The sequence below is a fragment of the Lolium rigidum genome, chromosome 6, assembly GCF_022539505.1.
Source record: "Lolium rigidum isolate FL_2022 chromosome 6, APGP_CSIRO_Lrig_0.1, whole genome shotgun sequence".
Classification (NCBI taxonomy): Eukaryota; Viridiplantae; Streptophyta; class Magnoliopsida; order Poales; family Poaceae; genus Lolium; species Lolium rigidum.
Genome location: NC_061513.1, coordinates 333738916 through 333759981, shown reverse-complemented (window position 1 = coordinate 333759981; position 21066 = coordinate 333738916). Strand labels below are relative to the sequence as shown.

Below are 21066 nucleotides of genomic sequence, written 5' to 3'. Positions count from 1 at the left end.
CTGGATCCGGCTACCCCTGATGGGCCAGGCCGGATCCGACTTCCAGAGTCGGTCGGTGGATCTGGATCCTTGTTCCTGGGCTGAACTTCATCTATCTTGATCTACATCAACTGGGCCGCTCGATGGGCCATACGCCACCATCACCGTCTATGGGCCACCCGGGTTTACCGGATCTAGACACTGTCGATGGTACACCCATAAAGTATACCCACAACAGGCACCAACGCCGACGATTGGGAAGTTATTGCGCAACAAAGGTTTCGGGAGATGCCGGGTTTGAAGCACGTACCATTCAACCGGCAACCGACAGTGACGTGTGATCACTTTCCTCCTTGATGATGTGATGTTCGATCTTCTTTTGGTGCCGTGTTGCATGTATGATTGAGTACTTTGAATAATCTATTTTGCATGATTATGTTGCTGCATTTGAGAATTATCGAATAATTTAGATAAACTATGTGCTTGCGGTTTTTGGTTGCAGGCCGAAAAAGGGCCGCGCGGTCTAAACGCGCCAAACGCGGCTTGCATAGCAGCATATTCGGCCGTGCAGTTTGACGCGTATGGACTGCGCGGTCATTTTTCAGCCTCCAAAATGTGTTTGGGTGGCGTGGATACACATATTTAGAGTTTGCGGTTTGGGAAGAGATGCTCTAAGAAGACGCAACCGGTTACTTTAGGTGATCGAATAGGTCGAACAGATGCCTTAACAGACACCGCCCATATTAATTTTCGAGTAAAATCCATCGTTAGTACTTGAACTTGTCGACCAAAATCATTTTGGTCATTGTACATAGAGAATACAATTTTACGGTCCCCGAATACAATTTAGAGGTTCACAGACGGTCACTGGTGGCGTCCAAGCATCGTATCTGCTCAGGTGGAACTGTAATTGCCCCATCTCTTAGCGTCTAACTGCAAAGATGCACTTTGTTTCGAATAATAGAAATTCATCAGGGGTTAAATTGGAAACAAGTGAAGGGATTAGATCGAGAGTTCCCCGCCCGGGTGCATTGGACGGAACATCGTCAGCGCCGCATATGTGCTCGTCGTCGACGAACTCCTGCAGGAACCTCCCCCTTGGTTCGCCGGCGAAACTTCCCCTTACGGGCCCAGCTCCTGCTCTTCACCCAGCCTCGCTGTCTCGCCTTTCCCTCTTAGGGCGCTGCCCCTCCTCCTCGGGCGGCGACGGCCTAGTCCTCATGGTGCGGCGGCGCAGAACAGGAGCTGCGGCGAAGGTTGGCCGGAGGTCTAGAGCCTCCGGAGTCGCGCAGTGCTCCAGCGTCCTCCCCGACCAGCTGCGACCTCAACACCTTCGACGAAGAACGAGGCGGGCGGCGGGAGCGACCGCCATCGGCAGAAGCGGCTCTGGAGCGTCCTCTCTAGCGCCGGCGAGGCATGGACTCGTCTAGAGGCCTCGTGGCAGAGCCGCTGCGGTGCCTGGGCGTGGACGCGCACGCGGTACGCGCACGCGGTACGCGCTGGCGCGGCTGCGGCAGGCGAGGAGAATGGCACAGATCCATCGGCCACCGAGAGCGCCCGCGCGTGGCGACTCAGACGCGTCGGGCAAGGGCTGCGGCCGCTGCTCAGCTGCTCGACGAGCTCGTCCACGCCGCTCCTCCTGCAACTGTCGGCCGTGGCGGCGACGGCCATACCCACGTCTGCGTGTCAAGACGGTGGAGAAGGAGGATCTGGCGGCGAGGTTCTGGCCGATGAACGGCTCCAGCCTTTGCCGCCGCGTCCCCGCCCTCCTGCTACGGCCCGCCACCTCCCGACGGTTGGTGGCACGGACAAGATGGTGAAGCGTCTAGGCTCTTCTCGTTGTTGTGGCCGGAGAGGGCGTGGTGCACACCGGCGATGAGGTCGAGGGCAACATCGACCAACCAGCCATACTCCTTTCCATTCGCGGCATCGGCGCGACACTTTCCCTCCCACTTCCACGCATCCTTGTGCCGCACATGGCTCCGCCGTGACCTGCTCAACAGCCTGCCGTACACGGGGCGTGCCCCCAGCGAGGAGAGGAGGCCAGCAGTTTAGAGGCAGTTCGCCGCACCGCTACAGCGCATCCCTAGGCGTCGGGATCACCTCTTCCAAGCGTGGCACGCCAGGAGGTGGCAGAGCCCTGTGGTGGCCGCCTTGTGCAGGGCGGCGCGCCCTAGCCAAGCCAACGTGGCGGCGGTGGTTTTCTGATGGCATAGGGTGGGGAAGGAGACAACTCCTATTTTATTTTTAATAGTTAGTGCTTTGACCGGTGGCTCCACTTGTCATCGACAGTGGCTAGATGATCTTGTATGTGTAATAAAGTTGCTACTAAGTTTGAGATCAGTTTGTTAAAATAAAATTTGACAGTGGGTCCTCCAGCTCGCCCCGTAGGAAAATACTACGCTTGGACGCCACCAGTGACCATATGTGAACCTCTAAATTGTATTCAGTGACTGTAAAATTGTATTCTCTGTGTACGATGACCAAAGTGACTTTGGTTAACAAGTTCAAGTACTAATGATGGATTTTACTCTTAATTTTCGGAGAGAAAACTCACTGTTCGTTCGTAGGGCTAGACGAAGGAAGGAAGCATGGCCGCGTGTTGGCATGTCATGTCAACCTCTCTCGGAGAAACAGTTGTTATCAAACACGTAAGAAACAGAGCAGCGAACTGTAAAAGAAGAAACGAAAGAGAGCAGGTCCACTTCCTCCGCCTCCGCCCTCCCACAAATCCGCGCACCGCAACCAATGGGCACCGTCTCGGCAGCGGTGGATGGCATAGTTGCACTCTTCTCGCTGATCATGGCGGTCGCGGCGCCGCTGTTCGACTCGCAGATCGTCCTCCCTCGCCGCCTCTACCCGGCGCCGCTCGTGGGCATCCACCAGTGGTTCATCGCCGAGTTCGACCACTACCTCGTCGCCGACCCGCCGCCTTTCTTCATCGGCCTCGTCTGGCTCGACCTGGCCTTCCTCTGGCCCGTCTGCGTTGCCAATCTCTACGGCATCATCGCGCGCCGCCGCTGGTCGGCCACCACCTCCCTCATGGCAGGTGTCTATATGATCACCTATTTGGTACGCATCTTTGCATTTGCGCTTGCTGCTTGTTTCAAGATCCGTAGGAAGTGCTATTCCTTTCCCCGTTTAGCACACATCTTTTTTTTAAGCTCTCATAATATCATCTTGATTGATTGTTGCGCTGTCTTGGTGGTGGAAATTAGTTGCGCTTTGGGGCCGGTGCGTTTGAATTTCTTGCTGTTTAGACGATCCCCGGTGCGTTTAAATCTCTAATAGGATGCGGTAAAGGGTGTTCTGAAGAAAAAACAATAAACTGAAAAAGAATTAGAACTCAATTGCAAAACTAACTCCGGGGTGAGGTGTCAACAATGCCTGAAATTTTACCAAAGAAGTAATCAAATCTTCTATCCTCAAGTTCATTACCTCTTCTCCCCTTACCCGCATCTCAGTGCCAAGATTGCTAAGTGAGCTCCAGTATCATCAACTTCAGTGACCGGCCTACTTTGTATCACTCTTGCGATAGCTAACCCGTAACTCCTTGTTCTTCTTTCCACATAAGCTTCTTATTGAATCGTTTCTAACAGTGACTCCAACTCTTTCAGTCTGCGATACTTGGGGAAATGCTTATCTCAGGAAAAGCAACGCCGAGGCTGCTTCAGCTGTATGTTCCATTCGCTGTGTTTGCTGTAACGGCAGTTTTGCGTGGCCTCTGTTCATGCTCAGCGCCATTAACTGCTGCTATGTCACTGGCACCCTCAGCTCAGAAGAAGATGCTCTAGATTCAGTTCTGCATTTGTCATACTTCAGGAAGAAAGTATTCTAGTACCACTACACGTAAGATGATTCATACTGATAATTAGTTGAACACTACTACTATGCAGTATATCATTTCAGGGTTCACCATGTAACACCCAGGTGGAGTATGATGTCTACTAGCAACGGAGGGCCGCGGCGGCACGCCGCTCCAACTTTGTGATACGATGGTTATAATTTTTTAAACTACTTGAATCGATGGAAGTAATTAAAATTTCTTGTTTAAACATGCCACCCTTGTGGCAGCTTGAAGTGCAGCGGCATCGGGATGCGCTGCGAGTGGAGGACCGCCGACCTCGTCGTACGTTAGCTGCAGCGAGCGCCGCTGCTGCGATCGGCCTAAGCATTGTGTCCCATGGTTTTTGCGGTGGTGTGAGCGTCGTCTGAGAGCTTGGTGGCGGCGGCTAGGATTGAACCGCGGGGGAGAAGAGCAGCACATCGGTGGGGTTTTAAAGGGCGACGGCGAACGTGCATTCAAGACGCGCGGGGAAGCTAGGTGAATGCCGCGTGGCCAATCTCCTCCTCGTCGCCACCTCGATTCCCGAGCGGGACCAAGCGAGATGACCATTCAATACGCGTTGTTCTGACCCGTCGCCTCCTCTCATTACCAAAGTGGTCCCACCCGCGAGCGTTGTTCTGACCTGTCGCCTCCTCTCATTACCAAAGTGGTCCCACCCGCGAAAATTGTCGCCTCCTCTCATTACCAAAACGGTCTCATCCGTGAAAATCGTCGTGACGCTTGGTGCCGGCGTCAAGCCCTTGCCGCGCTTTTATTAGGCGCGATACCGAGCTAGCAATTTTTGTAACGCACCAATATCGGGGCATGCTCCCACACTCTCCGAATCTCCAGGCCAAACCTTCGGGAAGGCCACCCCACCAGCGACGCGAAATCTGATACAAACATGGAGAGGTTCAGTTGGAATCGTCTCTAATACCTGCTAAATTATTCCGAAACCATTCAACCTAAATTTCAACCCAGATTCTGATAGTGGTTTTGCAATTCTCGCATTTCTATATTTTAAGAGAAACAAGTTCATGTACGTGGCAGAATTTCAATTTTAACTTGAAAATTTCATTTATGAACGAAACCATCCCAAACTGACACGACACCCTCCAGGCTCGCCATACAAGCAGATAAACGAAAACACATCACTTATCACAGCAAACTCGCTCACTAATCATCGACAAGTATCCTCTCGATCAGCTCCGTTTGTTCGACGTGCAGGCAAGTCCTGTGGTTCTCCATCTCAGGCGACCTGGACCTGGATGGTCTTGGGCTTCTTGGGCTCGGGCGGCGGCAGCTTCTCGACAGAGACGGTAAGAACGCCGTCGCGGCACACGGCGGAGATCTTCTCCATGTCGGCGTTCTCGGGCAGCACGAACTTGCGCATCAGCTTCCCCATCCGGCGCTCCATGCGCAGGTACCTGGCGTCCTCCTTCTCCTCCCTCCGGCGCTCGCCGCTGATCACCAGCACCCGCTCGTCCTCCACCTGCACCTTGATGTCGCCGGACCCGAGACCCGGCATGTCCACCACGAACGCGTACGCGCCGGGGAGCTCCTTCACGTCGGCGGGGGTCGCCGCCATGGCTCGCGCGTCGCGGACGTAGGCGCGCGTCGGGCCCTGCTTCTCGCCACTGGCGTTGCCTGCTCCGCCGGCCTCGCCGTCCGGGATGTCCAGAAGGTGCTGTAGCGCCGTCATCAGCGGTGTCTCATGCACAAAGATCCTGCCGTCCATTCTGCCTCTTGCTCGCTGATCTCTATCTCGGAATAGACTGCGTTTGATTGTTGATCTGGGTATTTGCTTCGATGGTGATGCGACATGAAGGAGGAACGGAGTTTATATAGGTAGCCGGAGAGGAGTCTCGAAGGTGAAAGAATGTTCCCAAAGGTGCCGGAACGGGCCGGGAGCGACGGGTGTGTTTACCGGGATGCGATGGAGAACGTTCTAGATATTCCGTTTGGGACTCCTCCGTCAGAGGTATGCTGAGCGGCTGGTTTATTGGACCCACATGTCACTCGGACGAGGGTGTGACAAGTGTCTGGCTTCTGAAACGGATATAGGAAAAGAGTTTATTTTCTGAGGGAAGAAGCGGAGATATTTTTTGGCTTCGCGCATCTTCTCTTTTTCGTCTATGGTCTTGTTCTCCGGAAGCTTCTCCAGTCCTCCGGAACAAATGTCGGCGGTTGCAGATAGCTAGAAGAATAGCAAACGCTTTGCAGTGGGAGTCCCAGTGATATGTTCTTACTATAAAACTCTAATAATGTCAAAGTGAGATAGTTTAAAAATATAATTAGAACTACTGTATGAATGATAACGTACAAGGAAAAAATATACTATTAAAGACATGATATTGTGAATACTAGTTAAATGCTTGTGTTGCTACGTCTTCTATGTTTTCTCGCAACATGCTAATAGAATACATATAAATATTCACGTACATGAAAAAGCCACATATTCCAAAAATCTGGTAGATTCCACCTCGTTTGAACTATATCTATACAACCCATATAACTGGAATCGTTTGAATATAAAAAGAGCACACACAATAATTATTCATGCTCCTTAAATACTGGCATACAATGTTAGGGAAATTTTCTTCTGCTTCATTTTCATTGTACTTGAGTACGCGTACAAAGAAAATCTTCAGCTCGTAAACATCGTGTAAAATAATATTTGTCATTTGTATGTACAATTCACATAAAAAAATGTTCAATGTAGAATATTCATCGTGCATATTAGATGATCCACTTCTTTACCATTACATGGAACATAACTAAAAAAAGCGTATTCTTGTAGATGAATGATTTATCATTACATTAAATAGTAAAGAAACAAAGTAAAAAAATATTTGTATTTATTTTAAAAATATTTATCTTTATGGACTTTCTGCAATACGAACGGGTGATCTACGTGACCAGGAAAATATATCGGCATCCCCGCCGGGTTGTGCTAATGTGTCTGCGTTGTTTAGATAGATTGTAGTTATTTTTAATTTCAATTGCATGGTATAAGATTGAATCATTTTATTCTCTAGTGATGTCAACACAAAAAGAAAATTCAAAATAGATGCAAAAGAGTAACGCTTATCGATGTAGAATAAGTTAAAGGGACCATGGATGTATAAGAAAAAAAACCTTCAAATGAACAAGTGAATTGCATTTACCAATTTGTTGTGTGAAAATATTTTGTATTCTGTCATGGGCCAACTATCGAGCAACGTTTGGATATTTGGCTTTACTATCGAGTTGTGGCCTCGAGTGGAATTGACCATCACCATTAGAAACATAGTGCTAACGAACACAAAAACGTAAATCCATATATTGTGCATCAGTCTTTACAATCTACATGATCTCGTCGCATGCCACTATACATATGCACAAGTTGAAACATCCATAGGTCGATCCATCCCGAGGGCTCATTTGATTCATAGGATTTATATATAAATTATGTAGAATTTGAATTCTACGAAAAATTTCATACACAAATTGTTTGATTGAAAATAACATATCCCATAGCAAATAATCGGGTAAGAACTTTATACTGTAATCCTATAGAAAAAAATAGGTCACACCTCATGAAAAAAATCTTTTGCTACAATTAAACACACTTTGCCTTTATATAGGATTTAAGTAGGCATGTCATCTCAATCATATACTTGTTATGTTCATATCTTTTCCCTTATCCTATGAATCAAACAACTCTTAGTGTGTCATCAATTTTCTTAAAGACTCAAGATTATTAGATGCGGTTTGGAGCTCTGCATCCATTCTTGTTAGTGAGAAAATGTTAATAATGATAAAATCATAGCAATGCATATTATCGATGAAGACTGGTGGATCCCACGGCCATGGCTAGACTGGCGTGAGAGCTGATGGCGTTGGACGCGTCAGCGTTGGTGCAGGCCCATGCCACGTCACCCATGGTGATTGCTGGCTCAGTGGATTCAGCGGAGGCGTAGCAGGCCGCTCCTCCCTAGCACCGATTTCTGCAGCTGAACGACGAGGCCCTTCCACTTGGCAAGATCCTCCAGCTTAGACGTCATGATGGCCATCCGGAGGACCTCGTCGTCGTCGTCGAGCTCGAGCGGCTAGACAAGGAGGTTGTCCTGTTGCTTCATGGTTGCTACCATATCTTGTTGGTACGCAAGGAGGCTGACGTAGTCCAGCGTGTGGTTGCACGACTCCTCACCTAGGATGTTGTCGCCGATGATCTGCTGCTCCTCTTCCTTCTCACCGTCTTCCTCGTCGTGCAAAAAAAAACTTGGCTTCGCCCAAGAAGGTGGCGTGGCACTGCAGGTTGAACACCCACTCCAGGAATGTGTCCCATGCGGAGGTGTTCAAGGCGTACATGTGGTCCTGACATAGCTGGGGGGGAGGGAGAGGCCCCACCAACGGCAGATGTGCTTGCGAAGCACCGACACCCTTCGTGCGCCAAGTTGCCAATCGGTGGGCAAGTTGACGTTTGGCCACGATGAAGTCGTCGCCGTATCCCACAATGACCAAGCCACGTTCATGCCGGTTGCGATCATGCGGAGACAGCATAGGGGGCACACGTAGAGGCAGCGGCGACCTGCGATGTTCGCTTCCGTGCAAGGATCCCACCTCGTGGTTGTTGCATCCCTTGGCGGTGGTATGGGTAGCAAGATTTGGTTCATGTGGCCATGTACATGGCCTTGGGGCCTCACAGGCGCAACCGTTTGGCTAAAAAGGTCGCACACGTGTCCGCCATCAATGTCTGCGTGCATGGCCGTGACATTGATGCCGCTACAGAAGTCCATGTGGTCAGCATTAACGGCGGTGCAGAAGACCAGGATAGTACTGGCACGCGGAAGGTCAGCATGTGGTCCCCTCCCGAGTCGCTCCCCTCCCGAGCGACTCCGTGGGACCCCGCCACCAAACCCTAGAAGGCCGCCCTCCTGGCCGTCGTTGCTGCCCTCTCTGGCGGCGGTGGAGGCGTCCACCCGATGGTAGGCAGGGGAGGCGCATCTGGGGCTTCTCAAGGGAGGAGATGAGAGTCCGGATTGGGGGCGCAGGGCGGCGCGGCTGCTCCTGGCCGGCGCTTGAGGTTCTCCGACGGGAGGCGTCAAGGAGGAGGGGTGAGGCGCCCGTGGCTGCGCCATGACCCGCATGACCTGGTGGAGGGATGCGGCCCGATCTGGTGATCGTGGGGTTAGTCCGGTCCTGCGCTGGATCCCCTTTACTTCCTCTTCTGCCTTTGCTGCATCGGAGTCGACCAGCAGTGTGGGGACCTGCTTGATACGTCTCCGACGCATCGATAATTTCTTATGTTCCATGCCACATTATTGATGATATCTACATGTTTTATGCATACTTTATGTCATATTTATGCGTTTTCCGGAACTAACCTATTGACGAGATGCCGAAGGGCCAGTTGCTGTTTTCTGCTGTTTTTGGTTTCAGAAATCCTAGTAAGGAAATATTCTCGGAATCGGACGAAATCAACGCCCAGCATCCTATTTTTCCACGAAACTTCCAGAACACCCGAGAGCCGCCAGAGGAGGGCCCTGTGAGCCCCAGACGACAGGGTGGCGCGGCCAGGGCCTGGGCCGCGCCCCCCTAGTGTGTCAGCGCCTCGTCGACCTTCCGACTCCGCCTCTTCGCCTATTTAAAGGTCCCTGACCTAAAAGCTCGACGAAAAAGCCACGGTACGAAAAACCTTCCAGAGCCGCCGCCATCGCGAAGCCAAGATCTGGGGGACAGGAGTCTCTGTTCTGGCACGCCGCCGGGACGGGGAAGTGCCCCCGGAAGGCTCCTCCATCGACACCACCGCCATCTCCATCAACGTTGCTGTCTCCCATGAGGAGGGAGTAGTTCTCCATCGAGGCTCGGGGCTGTACCGGTAGCTATGTGGTTCATCTCTCTCCTATGTGCTTCAATACAATAATCTCATGAGCTGCCTTACATGATTGAGATTCATATGATGATGCTTGTAATCTAGATGTCATTATGTTAGTCAAGTGGGTTTTACTCATGTGATCTCCGGAGACTCCTTGTCCCACGTGTGTAAAGGTGACAGTGTGTGCACCGTGTGGGTCTCTTAGGCTATATTTCACAGAATACTTATTCACTGTTATGAATGGCATAGTGAAGTGCTTATTTATATCTCTTTATGATTGCAATGTGTTTTGTATCACAATTTATCTATGTGCTACTCTAGTGATGTTATTAAAGTAGTTTATTCCTCCTGCACGGTGTAATGGTGACAGTGTGTGCATCCGTGTTAGTACTTGGCGTAGGCTATGATTATGATCTCTTGTAAATTATGAAGTTAACTATTGCTATGATGATATTGATGTGATCTATTCCTCCTACATAGTGTGAAGGTGATAGTGTGCATGCTATGTTAGCACTTGGTTTAGTTGTGTTGATCTGTCATGCACTCTAAGGTTATTTAAATATGAATATTGAATATTGTGGAGCTTGTTAACTCCGACATTGAGGGTTCGTGTAATCCTACGCAATTAGTGGTGTTCATCATCCAACAAGAGAGTGTAGAGTATGCATTTATCTATTCTGTTATGTGATCAAAGTTGAGAGTGTCCACTAGTGAAAGTCTAATCCCTAGGCCTTGTTCGTAAATACTGCTATCGCTGTTTGTTTACTGTTTTACTGCGTTACTACTGCTGCGTTACTACTGCTTGTTTACTGTCCTGGGCAAAGCACTTTTCTAGTGTCGTTGCCACTGCTCGCATTTATTCATACCACCTGTATTTCACTATCTCTTCGCCGAACTAGTGCACCTATTAGGTGTGTTGGGGACACAAGAGACTTCTTGCTTTGTGGTTGCAGGGTTGCATGAGAGGGATATCTTTGACCTCTTCCTCCCTGAGTTCGATAAACCTTGGGTGATCCACTTAAGGGAAACTTGCTGCTGTTCTACAAACCTCTGCTCTTGGAGGCCCAACATTGTCTACAAGAATAGAAGCACCCGTAGACATCAAGCTATTTTCTGGCGCCGTTGTCGGGGAGGAAAGGTAAAAGATACTCACACTCCAGATCTCGGTTACTAAGCTATTTTCGCCGTTGTAAGTACTCGAAGCTATTTCCTTTAGATCCTGCAATTGCATCTTTTTGTTTCTTGTTTACACTAGTTTGGCATAATGGACAACAATGAGCTTCTTATTCTATTTCCTGATTTGAGACATGGATGGTTTGATGCGAAAATTAAAAAACCTATGGAACATATTAGTATGAACGCTTTGAACACCATTGTTGCTAATGATATGGAAAATTCTAAGCTTGGGGAAGCTGGTTTTGATGAGCATGATCTTTTTAGTCCACCAAGCATTGAGGAGGAAATTTACTTTGATGATACTTTGCCTCCTATTTATGATGATTATAATGATAGTACTCTTTTAGTACCGCCTGTTATGGAGGATAAATTTGATTATGATTACAATATGCCTCCTATATTTGATGATGAGAATAATAATGATAGCTACTTTGTTGAATTTGCTCCCACTACAACTAATAAAATTGATTATGCCTATGTGGAGAGTAATAATTTTATGCATGAGACTCATGATAAGAATGCTTTATGTGATAGTTATATTGTTGAGTTTGCTCATGTTACTACTGAAAGTTATTATGAGAGAGGAAAATATGGTTGTAGAAATTTTCATGTTACTAAAACACCTCTCTATGTGCTGAAATTTTTGAAGCTACACTTGTTCTATCTTGCTATGCTTGTTACTTTGCTCTTCATGAACTTGTTTATTTACAAGATTCCTTTTCATAGGAAGCATGTTAGGCTTAAATTTTTTTTGAATTTTCTTCTTGATGCTCTCTTTTGCTTTAAATACTATTTCTTGCGATTGCATCATTAAAACTGTTGAGCCCATCTTAATGGCTATAAAGAAAGAACTTCTTGGGAGATAACCCATGTGTTTATTTTGCTACAGTAATTTTATTTTATATTTGAGTCTAGGAAGTTGTTACTACTGTAGCAACCTCTCCTTATCTTAGTTTTGTTACATTGTTGTGCCAAGTAAAGTCTTTGATAGTAAGGTTCATACTAGATTTGGATTACTGCGCAGAAACAGATTTCTTGCTGTCACGAATCTGGGCCTAATTCTCTGAAGGTAACTCAGAAAATTATGCCAATTTACGTGAGTGATCCTCAGATATGTACGCAACTTGCATTCAATTTGAGCATTTTCATATGAGCAAGTCTGGTGCCATTTTAAAATTCGTCTTTACGGACTGTTCTGTTTTGACAGATTCTGCCTTTTATTTCGCATTGCCTCTTTTGCTATGTTGGATGGATTTCTTTGTTTCATTAATGTCCAGTAGCTTTGTGCAATGTCCAGAAGTGTTAAGAATGATTGTGTCACCTCTGAACATGTGAAGTTTTAATTATGCACTAACCCTCTAATGAGTTTGTTTCGAGTTTGGTGTGAAGGAAGTTTTCAAGGGTCAAGAGAGGAGGATGATATACTACGATCAAGAAGAGTGAAAAGTCTAAGCTTGGGGATGCCCCGGTGGTTCATCCCTGCATATTTCAAGAAGACTCAAGCATTTAAGCTTGGGGATGTGCTGGCGTGTGGTTGACGTGGGAGTCAGAAATCTTTGTGGTGTAGCTTTTCTTTGTTCTCGGCAACGGCGCCAGAAAAAGAGCTTGATGGCGTGTAACTCACACGTTCGTTGGGAACCCCAAGAGAAAGGTATGATGCGCACAACAACAAGTTTTCCCTCAGAAAGAAACCAAGGTTTATCGAACCAGGAGGAGCCAAGAAGCACGTTGAAGGTTGATGGCGGCGGGATGTAGTGCGGCGCAACACCAGAGATTCCGGCGCCAACGTGGAACCTGCACAACACAACCAAAGTACTTTGCCCCAACGAAACAGTGAGGTTGTCAATCTCACCGGATTAACCGTATTGTGTGGAAGATGATTGTTTGCAAGAAAGCAGTAAAAACAAGTATTGCAGCAGATTTGTATTTCAGTATAAAAGAATGGACCGGGGTCCACAGTTCACTAGAGGTGTCTCTCCCATAAGATAAAAGCATGTTGGGTGAACAAATTACAGTCGGACAATTGACAAATAGAGAGAGCATAACAATGCACATACATGTCATGATAAGTATAGTGAGATTTAATTGGGCATTACGACAAAGTACATAGACCGCCATCCAACTGCATCTATGCCTAAAAAGTCCACCTTCAGGTTATCATCCGAACCCCTTCCGGTATTAAGTTGCAAAGCAACAGACAATTGCATTAAGTATGGTGCGTAATGTAATCAACAACTACATCCTTAGACATAGCATCAATGTTTTATCCCTAGTGGCAACAACACAACACAACCTTAAAACTTTCTGTCACTGTCCCAGGTATCAATGTAGGCATGAACCCACTATTGTAACATCCCAAGAATTTCAAAATAAAACAAATAAATTTCACTAGTTCCAAATTTTGGAACCCACAAAAACTTTTATTAAATGAAGTATGATACATAGTGATCTTGTTTAATTCTTGTGCTATTGCGATGATTGATTGTTATAGTAGTTTGAAATAAACTTAAACCCTAAACCTCACCCCTCTTTTCATCATCCTAGTTAAAATGAATTAAAAAGAAACTAAAAATGCCATAGAGGCATATGAGAGTAAAATAGCAAATTTGTGAATTTAAGAAAATTGACCCTAGGACTTGTTGTGAATGGTTGGATCACCTCCATATATCATTTCAACATTCAACAAAACCAATTGGGTCAAACCAAGTCAAATTAAAAATAAAATACCACATATGCATAAAAGCATATGTGACACATAGGCATTTCACCAAACATTGACCTAGGTCTATAAACCTTGACCAAATGGTATGAAACCATCTCTAAACCTAATATAACACTAAATGGACCCTAGCCCATGCCCAAGTGAAGCAAGATCAACCACTTACAAGTTTAGTAAAATTTGACACCTCATCTTTTATGTATTAAGGCCAAAATTGCAAATCTTTGAACAAGACCCTTTGATTTAGTTTCAATGCTCTTAAAATGTTTCTACACTCATAAGAACCACATTAGAGTCAACCAAAGTCAAATCCAATAGAGAGAATTCAAATGGTGAAGAATTTCCATTTTTACTCACATACACCATATGCCAAAATGCAAATCCTTCACCAAGGCCATAATTGCTTGCTTCCTTGCTTCTAAAATACTTCAATATGATAAACTAACACAATTGCATCATTGGATCAAGAATCAAATAAAGGGAAATCAAATAGGGAGAAGATTTCCAAATTTCACTCACATACATATTATGCCAAATTGCAAAACCTCAACCAAGGCCACCATTGCTTGATCTCTTGCTTGTAGAATGTTCATATATGATAAATAAACACATTTGCATCAAAGAAACCCAAAATTGAATCAAAGAAAATCTCAAACTCAACATACATGTGATAATGGTCATATGACCCATTTATAAAATCTTCCCCACTTTACCCCCCTGTATTTCTCAAATACTAAACTAAACTTTGTCAACCATGACCATGTCATCCAAGACCATGTCAAGGTCAACAACTTTCATGTTGACCATCTCTGCTAATGTTGACTAGGTTGACCAGAAAGACAGGGACAAGTGGAGACTTTGAATCTATGTGAAGATCCTACCAAATTTGAAATCTCACAAACCTTAACCAAATCCACCACCACCACCACCATTCAATCATTTTATTTATATAAGTGAGCTCCACCAAAAAGAATTACAAAAATCCAAATAAAATTTCATGCGGCCATTTTCACAAACACATGGCAGGCATTGTTCCAGATTTTCAATACATGCTATTAACCTCTGGACTTTTGCCTAAATCACTTTCTATCCCCGATCATTGTGCTACTGGTACCCTCTCTGCATCATCCTATGCCCTGCAGCCCTGCAAAAGGTGAAGCCAATGAGCAAAAACTCCACCATGCCGGCCATGATGGACATGCTCATGCTCAACCCTACCCTGGCCCTCTCCTCTCTACGAGAACCTTGCCAAACTAGCTCCCCTCTCTCGCTGAGCACACTAGACATCGTCCCGGGTTAAAGAGAACACGACAACGCCACGGACACGCGTGATCACCACGACCGGCCACGCCGGAGCGTGCACCGGCAGCACCCTGGACGCGCCGGGACGCCACCGTGCCCGGACGCGCTCGTCCATCCCTCCCTCTCTTCTCGTGCACCCGCGCCCTACACCGCACCCGAACCATGCTAGACAACCAACTAGGCTCGCGGGAACCATCTAGCCGTCGCCATGATCGCCGACCTGCCGCGCCGGTACTGCGCGTACACCAGCTGTCGCCGGGACGCCACAGGCCATCATTTGGCTCGCCATCAAGCGCGCTAGCATCGTCTAGCCGTCGCCTACACGACGCGCATCCTAGCCTGCCTCTTCGCACGCCGTAGACGCCGCGCCATGATCGACCCTTCACGGCACACCACGGCCACCATGCGACCCTATAAAAGGAGATGATCGGCGCCTTCTCCCCGCATCCCATCCACTCCTCTCTTCTCACCGATCATTCCCCACCAATCAATTTCACTAGAACTCGCCGGAGTCGCCCCAATTCGAAGCTCGGAGCCGCCGGAGCCCGCAGATCCTCGCCATCGATCCCCGCCTCCCCAAGCTCCGCCACGCGTACCAGGAGCCTCTACCACCTTGCCAACGTCGCCTCGACCCTCGCCATCGACCGCCGGCGGCCTACAGCTCCCTCCGACCCCCTAGGTACGCCGCCGGCACGCCGGCATCTCGTCGGAGACGACGAAGCCTCTCGGCCGTTTGATCGGGTTCGATCTAACGGATCCTATCGCTCGTACCGTTTCGCTGTTTTAACGGCCACGGCAGTGGCCCCTCACATGTCAGCTGGCCCGCTGCGTGGTGAACGTGAGTTGGGCCGGCCCAGTTAGTTTAAATTGGTTAGCCCGTTTATTTTCCCGCGTGGCCCATTGATTCAAAAACCATTTAATCTATTTAGTTAAAATTCAATACTGCTGCCAACTTCAAAATTAAATAGTTTAAAATCTACTGAACCAAATTTAGCAAATTTTATATATTTGGAAAGCTCATGAAATTATCTAAATAATGGCACTGGCCTCATGTCCAATTTCGAAACTAAATTTAAATGATAAAAATAACAAGGCAGGGACTTTTCTGACTTCAAATAAATATTAGAAATTATCTATAAATGATTTTGAGTTGATTCCAACTCTAATAAATCACAATTGATGTCCTCTAATTGATTATGCAATAATATAGACAGGTTGTTTGTATGATCATGGACTAGATCAAAATATTGGCTATGTAGTCCATACTAGTCCATTTAAACTATAGCAAATTTTAGGATTTTAAATCTATGAGGTGTAGCACCTCATTTAAATCATTCTCACCAGTATTATGAAGTAATGTGTTGACCTTTAAATACTTAGTCTCATACTTGCTCACTTGTAGAATTTAAATCAACATAGTATTTAAATTGCACTAGTTATTTAAATCACATGAGATGATGAATCTCATTTAAATCACTTTTCTCAAATAATAAGTGTGAAGTGTTGACCTTGGTCAACATGGGATCATCCCTGGTTATTTTAAGAATATTAAATCACCTCAATAATAGTCCTTTAAAATTAGTTACAATTATGTGTTAACTCATATGAGAGATATTCCTCTCATTTAAATCTTGTTCTAAAGTAATTCAACATGAGGTAGTAATCATAGTCTATATAACCTCCTATTGAATTATTTGGTGGCATCAAATCACTACCATGTTAGTATTAAATTACATGAGGTATGGAACCTCATTTAAATCATTTTCCCAAATGATAAGTATGAAGAGGTTGACTTTAGTCAACCTAGGTCATATTTTATTCATAAGAGAAATTAAATCTTAAGAAGATTCAATGAGAGGAAATTATTTTCTCACAAACTAAAGAGAAAACCTAACTCCATTTTCAATGAGAGGAAATTATTTTCCTATTACTAAATAAGGAAACCCTAGTATAATCTTGTGATAAATGTTAAGTAGTAATGCTAGATCATTGTGTGAGCCATTAAGGCTAATTAGGATTACTTAAGTGTTGTTTGGTGATTGTATCCTCGTATTCGTGTATAGACGCTAGTACCGGAGACTATCAAGAGGAGGAGGTATTCTACCAAGAGGAAGAAGAAGAAAACTTTGATCACATCACCACTCAAGGCAAGCTAATATTCTTGCAAGATACCCTAAGGCAAAGCTCTACAAGAGCAAGGCCTCATCCCCCTTTTATTTATGCTTAATGATCCTATCCCAAGTTTTTACCTTACAAGTTTTTGACTTTGGTTTATCAAAGCTTACTTTTTGATTCATGATTTCACTTGGTTTAGATATAGATTAGAACAAGAGTATCAAACTTAGCCTAGAGCAATACAAGTTGCTTAGCACCCCTCATGACTAGTTGCTAGTGCTAAACAAATAAAATTGACTACTCTAGATGGGATCATGTGAAATGAAATGACTTTGAAAACCTTGGAATGATGATTCATTCTATTGAAAGATTTTGAAGGTGAATATGACTTGTGAATGACTTGGTGAATTTTACGAAAACTGATGGTTGGGTTCGGATGCGATACCATTCCAATTTTGAAAGTACCCCCACAATACCCAATATGGGTAAGGGCTTAACTAGAAATTTATGTGCTTTAGTATGGGTTCCCTCTAAACAAGCGTCATCGGGGTTAGGCCGAAGGCTGCCTCCACAACAAACAAAACGATGCGATATGACGTGGAATGAGGTGAATGTCCGGCCCAAGCCCTGTGCGGTTCCGGGTTGACTGCGGTTTTCACCGGGAGGCCAAGCTCATGGGGAGAGGTGCCTATACTAGAGTATGTAAGTGAAAGGTTATGGTTGGTAGTCCGCATACGGAGTATGGTAAATCAGGGCCGATTAACCACGACGGATTATTGCAAATATTGTGGCACAAGTGTACGACCTCTGCGGAGTGTAGAACTATTCGAATAGCCGTGTCCACGGTTATGGACGGTTGGAAAGGCCATGCTTGTTCCGTCATCGGACCATCTTCAAAAATGTGACATATGACTTGGGACTTGAATTTTGAAAGGTGAATGGTGACTTTGAATTGAATCACAACGAGTTGTGGGAATGACACTAATGTTCCCACTTGAGTTAGTTTAGCAAATGAAGAGTCTTTTCTAAAATGTTTATGAAATAAACTTGGCTTTATGCAAATAAACCTAGAGCTTAGTATCCCCTTACTATAATTGATGGTGCTTACACTAGTATTAGTTTGCGAGTACTTTAAAAGTACTCATGGCTTTGTCCCTGGCTATTCAAATGGCCGGACTATGAAGGTGAACAGCGGTACGAGGAAGATGGACAGCGGGACGTCTACGACAACTAGGACCGCTCCCGACGTCAAGCGTTGGCTCGTGGATTAGATAGCCACTACTACTTCGCTTCCGCTATTTGTGATGTTCGTTGATCGGTAGATCAACTATTATTGTAATATTGGATCATGTGATCTACCTTTGTAAGACGATTATGTGTTGTAATAAATGATGACTCTATGATATTCAACTATTATGTCTCGCAACAACAATATTCCTGGGATTGCGATGTATGGCATAATAGGCATCCGGACTTAAAAATCCGGGTGTTGACAAGTTGGTATCGAGCCATTGTTTGACCTTAGGAGACCCTAGTTAGAATGGACGTCCGAAAAACTTAGTTTCCAAAACAAAGAAAGTGAATATTTCTGAAAAACTTATTCTCACCCTTACCTTAAGATCTTTTCAAAAGAATAAATCCATGCTCTACTTTTCTTTGTAATTGTACCTAAAACTTTGCACACTTGATCACCTCATTAATTTACTCATCCTCATTGCTCACAGATGAAGTACCAATGGGAGTCCTATCAGCTTGGTTCCGGAGGCGACCTAAGGTTCGAAAAGGAGTTGAAGCAACTAGTGGACTATCTAGAACACCCGTATCCCGAGTTCTTCGGAATACCCCTCAAAAACCACTCCGGAGAACCACCTCAGTGGGACGTTTCTACTGATCTACGAAGGAAGCTTGATGCCCCGGTATGGGAAACCATCCGGTTTTCACGTAACGGGAAACACTTGGAAGGAAGGACTAGTCGAGCTATGCAAGAAGCAATTTTCCGTACTGTGCGGACAAAATAAGAACAAGATCAAGAACACTCGCTTCATCTACTACCCAAGACATGACTCCATGGGAAGACCGATGACCATGCCCCCACCACAACCCAAGATGAACCCCTATGAAGCACCTCGGGAGTTCGAGCAGTACAAAACCCTCGGGGATTTGGACAACGCCCTCGCCTCTCGCCAAGCACATTACCCGTGAAGACGCGGAATTCCACCCCGAAGAGTAGTATCACCCAAGCACTTAAGTAGGTGTGAGTTGTATCGGGATCCCCTTGTATCGTAGAGCGATGAATGGTTCTTCAAACCAACGGTGTGTTAGCTTTGTAATGTGTGATGTTTGGTATGAATGAAAAAGTGTTGTTGGTTTTTACCCCTGCAACACTACTCAAGTTTTCAATATTATGAACTTTTTAAACTTTAACAAAACAAACCCTAGAAATTTCCCTCTTATCTTATCATCTACCTCAATGTTCAGATGGCCCCACCAACCCGCAACACCACCCAAGATGTCATGATGCAAGCTGCACGAGACGATGATGGCAGACCGAGAAGCCGAGAGAGCTGAACGCCAAGCAAACATTGCTGCACTGCAACAGATAGCTCAGAACAATCAAGGCCATGGAAACCACGATCACCCTGGATCGAAGCTGAAGAACTTTCAGCACACCAACCCGCCGGTATTCAACAAGACTGAAGAGCCCCTTGATGCTGATGACTGGCTCCAGACTATGGAGAACAACCTCGAAGTTGCGGGAGTTGAAGCCGCAGAAAAAGTACTGTTCGCCACCCACTACCTGTCAGGACCTGCCAGAGCCTGGTGGACAAGTGCCCGTGCAATGAATGCGGGACAAATGATGATCTGGGAAGACTTCAAGCTGAAGTTTAGCAAGTACCATGTGCCCCAAGGACTGATCAAGAAGATGAGAGACGAGTTCCGTGAACTCAAGCAAGGAAGGATGTCCGTGGTGGAATACCGCGACAGGTTTCTAACTCTGTCAAGGTACGCCCCGGATGAGACCGACACCAACGAGAAGAGGAAGGAAAGATTTCTGAGACGGACTGCATGACGAGATGCAAGCTGTGTTAGTGAACATTCCGTTCGGCTGACCTCGAAGCCCTCGGTGGACTCAGCCATACGGATGGAAGGAAAGCTGCATCGGGCCAATGAGAACCGCAAGCGCGGAATGATGAACCAGAGTGGACCCCACCATACCCGAAGTACCGCAATAACTCCTCCGGAGGATTCACCCCCGAAACAACGAGGCCACCTGCTCGGACTTATCGCCCCAACTACGCCAACAACAACGGAGGACCCCCGAAGCCCGGAGGCAACAACAACAACAACAACAACAATAGCCACCACAACAACAACAACCCCAACAACGAAACAACAATGGGAACAACACCAACGTCAACATCGCCCCAATAACTGGAAGCAATACTGCTCCCGTCAACCCCAAGGACAAGTCCACGATCAACTGCTATGAATGTGGAGTTGTGGGCCACTACTCCAATGAGTGCCCCAAGAAGCTTGCCAAGATTGCCGCCAACACCGCTGCACCTGCCCAACAACGGCGTCGCTTCGCCGGTAGAAGGAACCAGAACAACAACAACGGCCGCCTCTACCACATGAGCGCCATTGAAGTCCAGGAAGCACCCCGAGACCATGACAAGTATGTCTTCCTGTTAATCAAAATGCTCAATCTCTCTTAGGAACCTAACTTTTCTTAAAATCTCGGGACGAGATTTGTTTAAGGGGGAAGGGTTTGTAACATCCCAAGAATTTCAAAATAAAACAAATAAATTTCACTAGTTCCAAATTTTGGAACCCACAAAAACTTTTATTAAATGAAGTATGATACATAGTGATCTTGTTTAATTCTTGTGCTATTGCGATGATTGATTGTTATAGTAGTTTGAAATAAACTTAAACCCTAAACCTCACCCCTCTTTTCATCATCCTAGTTAAAATGAATTAAAAAGAAACTAAAAATGCCATAGAGGCATATGAGAGTAAAATAGCAAATTTGTGAATTTAAGAAAATTGACCCTAGGACTTGTTGTGAATGGTTGGATCACCTCCATA

At 46.0% G+C, this 21066-nt stretch overlaps 2 protein-coding genes across 2 annotated transcripts; one reads left to right on the top strand and one right to left on the bottom strand.

Moving 5' to 3' along the window:
- The first annotated feature begins 2727 nt into the window (after nucleotides 1-2727).
- Nucleotides 2728-3967, top strand: LOC124659756 (sigma intracellular receptor 2-like). The gene is made up of 2 exons (XM_047197574.1): nucleotides 2728-3051; nucleotides 3597-3967. The coding sequence occupies exons 1-2, from the start codon at nucleotides 2728-2730 to the stop codon at nucleotides 3771-3773; spliced, it is 501 nt and encodes a 166-aa protein (XP_047053530.1). The 3' UTR covers nucleotides 3774-3967.
- A 1087-nt stretch (nucleotides 3968-5054) lies between these two features.
- Nucleotides 5055-5543, bottom strand: LOC124667554 (17.5 kDa class II heat shock protein-like). The gene has a single exon (XM_047204819.1). It carries the CDS (start codon nucleotides 5541-5543, stop codon nucleotides 5055-5057), a length of 489 nt encoding a protein of 162 aa, XP_047060775.1.
- Between the last annotated feature and the right edge of the window lie 15523 nt (nucleotides 5544-21066).

Bases quoted from the DNA above. Each gene is read 5' to 3' on its own strand.
- LOC124659756 (XM_047197574.1), top strand. From the start codon at position 2,728: ATGGGCACCGTCTCGGCAGCGGTGGATGGCATAGTTGCACTCTTCTCG. The intron at 3,052-3,596 runs GTACGCATCTTT...CAACTCTTTCAG, and splicing joins TCTATATGATCACCTATTTG to TCTGCGATACTTGGGGAAAT.
- LOC124667554 (XM_047204819.1), bottom strand. From the start codon at position 5,543: ATGGACGGCAGGATCTTTGTGCATGAGACACCGCTGATGACGGCGCTA.